This window comes from Astyanax mexicanus, chromosome 13 (genome assembly GCF_023375975.1).
Source record: "Astyanax mexicanus isolate ESR-SI-001 chromosome 13, AstMex3_surface, whole genome shotgun sequence".
NCBI classification, from domain to species: domain Eukaryota; kingdom Metazoa; phylum Chordata; class Actinopteri; order Characiformes; family Acestrorhamphidae; genus Astyanax; species Astyanax mexicanus.
Window position 1 is genome coordinate 33,798,769 of NC_064420.1, and position 7,975 is coordinate 33,806,743.

At 37.1% G+C, this 7,975-nt stretch overlaps 1 protein-coding gene across 1 annotated transcript; it reads right to left on the reverse strand.

Moving 5' to 3' along the window:
• Window positions 1-225: 225 nt before the first annotated feature.
• On the reverse strand, window positions 226-6,007 carry zgc:103759 (U8 snoRNA-decapping enzyme). Its single transcript, XM_007249934.4, has 4 exons — window positions 5,705-6,007; window positions 3,311-3,351; window positions 2,941-3,166; window positions 226-1,687 (listed from the first exon to the last, which is right to left on the reverse strand). Exons 1-4 carry the CDS (start codon window positions 5,852-5,854, stop codon window positions 1,481-1,483), a joined length of 624 nt encoding a protein of 207 aa, XP_007249996.3. The 5' UTR covers window positions 5,855-6,007; the 3' UTR covers window positions 226-1,480.
• Window positions 6,008-7,975: the final 1,968 nt, after the last annotated feature.

Below are 7,975 nucleotides of genomic sequence, written 5' to 3' on the forward strand. Positions count from 1 at the left end.
ATATAACCAAGAATACCGCTATTGCTATTGCAAATTGTAAAGGATAAAATGTGTCAAAAGAATGTATTTCACGAGATGGTGTAACATGTTTCAAAGGCTTTTTGTGTTGTTGTTTTTTTTGTCATATTTCCATGTTCAAACCATACCCATAATTCTAAAACGTGATGTAACAGTCAACTTACATTAATGAAAACAGCAATTTCTAAAGTAAAAGAATACAGAAAGTAAGTGTGAGTGTTTATTTCAAGTACTAAGAACACAAGAGAGGTTCAGCAATGTTGAACTGCCTCCAGTGTAAAGACATGCAGTGGAACAAGTCATACACATCAGCGTAGATTTCTGGAACTGCTGTGAGACAGGACGCACCTGCTGCAGCACAAAATCTGACTAAACAGGGTGAAACACACAAAATATACTGTGCTTGTTTGTTAGGTATTGCTACAAGGTAAAGTATTTAAGTTCAATAGCTCAGGGCTACCAGTTATAACTGTTAGAATTTTAATAAAAAGCTTTAAACAATTAAGGTGTTCTTCTGTGGTTAATCACTGGGGCAGCTGAGATCACTTTCAAACCTTTTGGGACATTTTTATGGATATGGATTAGGTGTAGTCTTGGACAGATTTCAAATGGAGTCTGTCCATTGACAGGAAAATATACTCTATAACTAGGCTTAATCCCTAGTTAAATTGCCAATAAATTACAGTATTATGCACACAGATTAGGTCTAAACACAGACTACACAGCATTCTGAATGGAAATAGAGACCCAGATTAGCATGTAAAGTTAGGCTGTATAGGATTTATTGTTAATATACCATTAAATTATAGTTCAAACAAAGAGTGTGTCTGGGTGATAAACAAAAACAGCCCTATTTTTGAAGAAAACAGTTTTGAAGAAAACAGCACAACACTGTGGCCAATCTAAAACCTGCAACCACAAAAAGTACCTTGATTAATTGTAAGCCATACTAGATCTAAACAATTTTAAACAATAGAAGTTACTTAAGTATAAATGGCTAATTTTATAATAAACAGGAACAAGAAAAACACAAAAATAAATAGAATATTTGAATTTATTTCTGCATCCATGCATTTTAGCCTTATAGATGTGATGCAGAACTTTAAATATCAGTTAAATATCAGTTTTACCGGTCTTATTTAAGTATTCAGGAATTCAGCACATCCTATTTACAATAAACAAAATAAGCAACAAAAAAAATCATTGCAAACTGTTCAAACAAATCATATAAACATAATTAACAGGTCTGAACGCACCACATTAATGTACACAAGCCTGGATCTCCAAGAGCCCAAAGAAGATTCCACACACTCAGTATGCAATAAGGTAAGTCTGGGGATAAGCTTTAAGACCCTGGGGGCAGAGGCCCAGCAGGTCTCCAGCCGGGGTCTATGAGATCAGGGCTGCTCTGCTCACTTTGATCACAGTGGTACACGAGACCACAGGGCGAGCAAAGCCAGTGTCAGCGAGGATGATCCTTGTGCGCGTGTCTCATCTGGTCGGCCTGCCTCAGCGCATCATCCAGAACCCCCTCAGACACCAGACCCAAACGCCTCAGGGACCCCAGCAGCTGGGCCCGTGAGTTACTGATGAAGGAGTGAGACAGGAACCAGGAAAGACCACCTCCGTTCTTCAAGGTGTAGAGGGGCACTCGAACCATGCCCATCACCTGGAAAAAAACAGGCGCATCCCTTACAGCCCATTTTATTAGGAACACCTGCAACAGATATCTGACTGTGTCTGTTGGGTCCTTCAATGCAACATAAACTGCTACTAATGCAAAACAGCTGCATAATTAAATTCACCTGAAGGAAAGTGCCATTTTTTTTTTACCTCAGCTAATAGACACCCATCACATAACTGTATCTTATCAGGACATTGGGGGAAAGGTTAAGCAACACAGAGAAAGAAAGGCCAATCTAATGTTGAATAATAGTGGTTTATAAGTTGAAATTTACACAGAGAAAACTCAGACAATCTTTTAGTAAACACAAAAGACTGTAAACAAATGTTATGGCAAAGCTATCTCGGCTAACATTACTATCCTAGCCCTGTAAAGCTCATATCTTTCAGCTTGAAAACAAGCTGTTTGTAAGGAAACTCAGTAAACAAAAACTGATGCTAAATTATGGTTGTACAATATTGGAAAATTTTTTCGACGTTATATATTGCGATATTAAACATTGCAAGGCCCACGATGTCCCCAGCCCCGCCCCCACCCACACGCTGTGTCACGTCCAGACCGATCAAGAGCAAAACAACAGTAGTCGGCCCTATAATCAGCCATTTAAATGGCTTTTTAAAAGGTGAATGAGAGCGTTTTTCTGGGATTCAGCTGTAACTGGAAATGTCTGCACAAAACTGTGCTGGACTGAGGTTCACGGCTTTCGAAACATGCGTTTACAAGCATGTGCCCAACCATATGTATGGAGGCCATGCAGTTATCTCGTGTTTACTCCTGCCCCGCCCCTCCATCACGCTCCCGCTCCCCCTCACGCTTCTCATGCAGCAGCAGCCTCTCACTCACACCGACACAGAGACAGCGCTGTGTATCTACTTCTTGTGACAAAAATCAAAGCATTGCAACATAACGTGTTTGATTTAATTGCCTTAAGTGACATCACACGTCCTGCAATGTGAGTATTGCGCATGTGCAATATACACAATATCACAATGACAATGCTTAAACGATATATCGTGCAGTCCTATGCTGAATGATTTATTTCATTGTATTGATGTAAATAGAATATAAAACATGAACATAAACTTAAAGCATTTATTGTCTCCCCTCTCAGCAGTTTAATATGCAAAGATATGCTATAGGTGTTAATCGAGCATGGTGTGTTTGGAATCACCTTTCAAACATAGGGAATCAATACATTCACTAAAATAAATCTAATTTTAAAAATAATCTCATTTTACCTCCAAACCATGATCTGCAGCATTCCCTACTGCAGCTTTCTCCAGCTCTAGCAGCTCCGCCTCTGTCATCTTCTTGGTATAGAAGTGTGTAATGAGGTTGGGAGAGGAGGGAGGGAGGCGAGAGTAAACATAGTCATCCACAGTAACAGGAACTGCAACCCCAACCTCCTCCTGGAGCTCTCTGCTCAGCCCTGACTCCAGAGTCTCTTCTGAGGGATTCACTAACCTTCAGATCAGACACAGAGAACACGGGGGTGATGTATCATGTTTTACACAAAGGAGCTTAATGAAGCAGTTCAGAATGTAATTGCACTGGATTATGTCTCGCTATCGCTCTCTCCTACACACACACACACACATGCAAACTCACCCACCAGGAAAGCCCAGCAAACCATCAAATCTCATCTGCATCTAAAAAAAAAAAAGAAAAATATTGTCAGTAATAATAATACTTTAATACACATTTCACAATATACAGTAATACTCATTGATCCAATTTCAGAATGCTACTCCTAGATAGTTATAGAAAAGTTTCACAACATGCTGTATTCGCTACTATACACTGTACAAGTATGTGATAAATAATCTTCATACAGTTCCTTAAAAATATCATTACACCAAAAAAAAAAGCTGATTTTCTTTGTTCAATAAATGCAAAGTATTGACATAAAACATATTTCAGCACAAGCACAGTTAATTTGCTTAATTTTTAAATATTGGGAAAAATATATATACAAACCATAAAATGTGGCAAATTTTTGTTAGGATTTTTTGTTGCTGTTCTGCCCTTTTAACGTTGCTAAATGAGCATGTGTGACTAACTAAATCCAGAAGCATCCTTTCTGTTTTCTTAGGCAAAAACGCTAAAGGAACGCTAAACTGGCGACAACTCCGCAATGTCAGGAATTAAGCCAAATTTAGGCCAAAATGTGCGTCCTTTTTAATGTCTATATATAAGCCTTTTAAATAGTAATAAGTATTAAAAGTTATTGTTAACTCTTTTCCACCATTTTCACTCAATTTCCATTGTGCTTTTTTTCCTTTTTGCATCCTGTATGTGCATAGACTTATGGGTAGCTAAGAGCTGGGAAGGATGTATCAGCTGCTGTAATTTTTGGCTATAAATAAAGGGGCCTTTAACTCAGAATAGCCTGAGATGTAGAGGCCCCATCTGTAGAACGAAGCTATATCGCTATCTTTGTTATTAGGTCACAGAGCACTTCATCGCAGCACTGCCTTCTATAATTGTTCAAACATAATAAGCTACTCACATAGCTGACATACAACTGCATTAGGTTATATACTGTTATTAACTGTAGTGTATCCAGGGGTGGAGTAACGCGGGCAGGCCACTTGGGCTACATACAAAACTACAAAATCAACAAACTATTTTCTGCCAACAATGGATCAATAAATATATGGGCCATTTCACCGAATGGGTGCCATTCTGCCATTATTTCCCATAGAATAACATGTATAAATGTGCACACAAAATAACTTTAAAATACATTTTACTATAAAGCATAGTGTCTTGTACATTGACGTAATTGCAAAAGTAAAATATGTAATTAAAAAATACATAAAAACTACTGCATTTGTTACCTGTCCCCACTCTCTACCTATAAACTTTACCATGAAATATAATTATTAAAATCCTTCAGGGATGTATTTTTGTGTGACTTCAAATCCCATCTATGCTTTAAAAATCTCTTTTCATAAATTCATAATATTTAAGTTAAAATACACATTTTAGTTGTGTCCCTGGGTTTTCCTTCATTCTTGTAACCAAAATTAAGTTCCCTTTCTAATTCTTCTCTTTTAAAAATACAAAATTTGGGAAAATCAGTGTCCTCATGCTAATAGAATAGCCAACATTTGGCTATTTTGAGCATGTTTTTTTTCTAATTCTATGCTAAAAACTCATTCCTGTTATTCAAAACATAAAAAGTAACAGGAATGAGTTCCAGTAACAGGAATGAGTGCCATTAGCAGGAGTGATTTTTGTCAGAAATACCAATTATTTAAATATGCAGTCAACCATTTCTTTAAAATAAAGAATTTCTTGAAAGAAAATCAAAGGAATTGGTGGACTTGCTTTTAAATATGCTTTTTAAGGTTTGTAACCATCTTAGGCTTAGAAACCTTGTAAAAAAATAAGTAAAGCTGCCTATGTTTGACCAGTACATGTTTTTGTTTTGTTTTTTTGGGGGGAAAGAAAGACCACTGCTTAAAATCTACTTATGCATTCATGCAGAGGAACCCAGACCTGAATATTACTGAAACACTGTGATGTGATTTAAAGGGGGCTGTTCATGCTCAGAAACAATCAAACCTGACTGAACTTGAGATGTTTTGTAAAGAAGAATGATCCAAAATACCTTCAATCTGAAGCCAGATTCTCATTGGAAGCTACAAGTTTCTGTTGGTGTGCCCAAATATGCATCTGCCTAATTCAGTTTAAAGAATAAACTTAATTTCACTTCTGAAATATGACTGTGTTCGTTTGCTATATGATATATTTAACTGAAATTGCTGATCTGAACAACCAATGATTTATAGAGGAAAATCATCAGAGGTGCCCAAACGTTTTCATACCACTGTACACCACACCCGTAAATAATGAGACAGCATGTGGGAGGTAAACCCAGAGAACCCTGCCTGGGTTCACACTCTGCTACAGTCACACACTGAACTCTGTATGTTTGTTTATGAAGGAAGAGTCAGTGGGACATTAATGAACAGCACACAGCGGGAAGCTGCTTACCAGTACTATGTGTTTAAGTGGGATTTTGCGGAAGAGTTTAGTGCTGGTTTCAGCGTGTAGTAGGATGTGACAGGCGTGTTTAAAACCCCTCCGCGACAGCGCCTCTTCTCTACTGATCTCCTGCCCGTCCATTCCTACACCGCAGTTCATACAGCTACACCTAAACTTATAGCTTTACCTATAGCTACACCTACAGCTAGAGCCGCGGGCAGGAAGCGCCCTGAGGATAAACACACTGAACACGCGGGGAGAGGGAGACAGACACGCAGCGGCCAGAACCGGTTTACGGAGAAACTGCCCACTTCCTGTTTACCCCGTTACAACACGTAATCACCGCAACCGCCAGAGGGAGCCCGCGAGTGAGTCCTAAATCAATGCGGGTAACTGGCTAAAATCTCAAATTAACTCTTTCAGACCCTCCATGATCCATACATGTTTTGTTGCACATAGCACTATTTGAGAGCTGTTTTCCATCAAAATATTCCATGAGCCAATAAGCAAGTTTATAAACCAATGAAACAGTAAGTTAACTTGGCCCCGCCCACTGGAAAAACATAAGCTATTGAGACAAAGTAACAGCTAATTTTGCTCATTTAATTTAGAACATTACAGCATAATATAGTTTTTTTTTTTTACCGTTTAGAAATGATTTTTGAAAAAAAAAAAGGTCAATTTAAAATATAAAATATTACACAGGCTTGCAATGCAATGAAAAAAATACTATTCAATATATTTGTAAATTGGATTTATATATATTTATAAAATATTTATGAACCCTGATTGTGCTTTAATTGCAGTTATTTTGGACTCTGATTTTGTGTGCTTAATGAGTGTGTATTCTCCTCTCTAGAAGCTCTCTGGAGCGCTCCGCTGCGCAGCAGCAGGACACCACCGACAGTGGTCAAAAACAGGCCAATTTCAAAATACAAGTCCTAACGCCTTTTTTCAAGTCAAGTCAAGTCAAGTAGTTTTATTGTCTATATTGTACTGTATATGTACAGGACATACAGAGAATTACGTTACTCTCCTTTTTCTAACTATTTATCTTTTTATATATATATATATTTTTAGAAAAGATAAAATATGCACACAGTTCAACGTGAATGGGATTTTGTTACTGAGGGACTTCACGTACGCCTATGCTGTTTATAGGAAATTTAGGGAATTAAGAATAAACTTAATATTTTGGCATGTGGGATGCTTAAGTAAATACAGTTTGTATTGATTGATACATTTTGCATAGATTTCTTGTCCATGTGGGGATGTGCATAGAAATAATTTAACATCTCTAAAAACATAGATGGTGATGAAGCAAAAACATTTATTTAGACCAAAAATAAATAGCCATATAAGCCTTTTATTGTAGCTCATATGTGTAAATTACATTTTTACAATCGCTAGCATCCCTTTAAGTGATCTGTAGTCAAATTTTTGAAAACAAACAAACAAACAAAAAGAAAAAAAAAACTGAGGTTTCACCAGTGCGACCAGCCGTTTGAGGGAAAAAAAATCTCTCCGACTCTGAAAGTCTCCCTGTGGTTCAACAGCAGACACACATTAGGCCCATTTTGTGGTTTAAACCAATCATACATAGTGAAGGGCAGAAAAGGTGCTGTTTAAAAGAGATAGAACAGATCTGAACAGCAGATGGAGACAGAGCTAAACTGCAACAGAAAAAATGAAAAATTCCTTACACAATTTGTTTATATTTAATGAAACGTATTCTTCACTTATTATGAAAGAATTCTAAGCAATGTTTCTCTTGTCACTGTTCAAAGAACTGTTGAATTCAGTATCAACTGATTTCGCTAACAGTGCTAATCTGGGACAATGCTAAAAATAATAACCGGGGACATATTTTGTCTGAATTCATCATAATACATTTATAATTACCTGTCAAACCAGTTTAGGTAAACCTAAGTACTCCAAAGTTCTTTTTGGGAAATGTTTTAAAATAGTGCACAGTTTTCTAAAAGTTTATCTGGAACACCATCATTCTGAGTATAATAAATGACTTCCTGAGGTAAATAGAACACATAGAATGTGATTTGTATGATTTTGCAGATAATGCTGTAGTTTTGTCATAATTCATTACTAACATTCTGAAATTCAAGAAAAAAATCAAAATCAAGAAATTAGTTAATTTAAAAGTGGAGAACCTAAACCTTTACCTAAGTATGGGACTTCTACCACCTTTTCCAGTCGCTGTGCTTTCCTCCGAGCGTGTTGTGATGCTACTCGGCAATGCTACATCAGCAGAAGTTCGAAAAA

Coding starts and splice junctions, on each gene's coding strand:
- zgc:103759 (XM_007249934.4), bottom strand. CDS start 5,854: ATGAACTGCGGTGTAGGAATGGACGGGCAGGAGATCAGTAGAGAAGAG. Junction 3,352..5,704: donor CACTTAAACACATAGTACTG/GTAAGCAGCTTC, acceptor TTTTTTTTTTAG/ATGCAGATGAGATTTGATGG. Junction 3,167..3,310: donor TTGCTGGGCTTTCCTGGTGG/GTGAGTTTGCAT, acceptor TCTGATCTGAAG/GTTAGTGAATCCCTCAGAAG.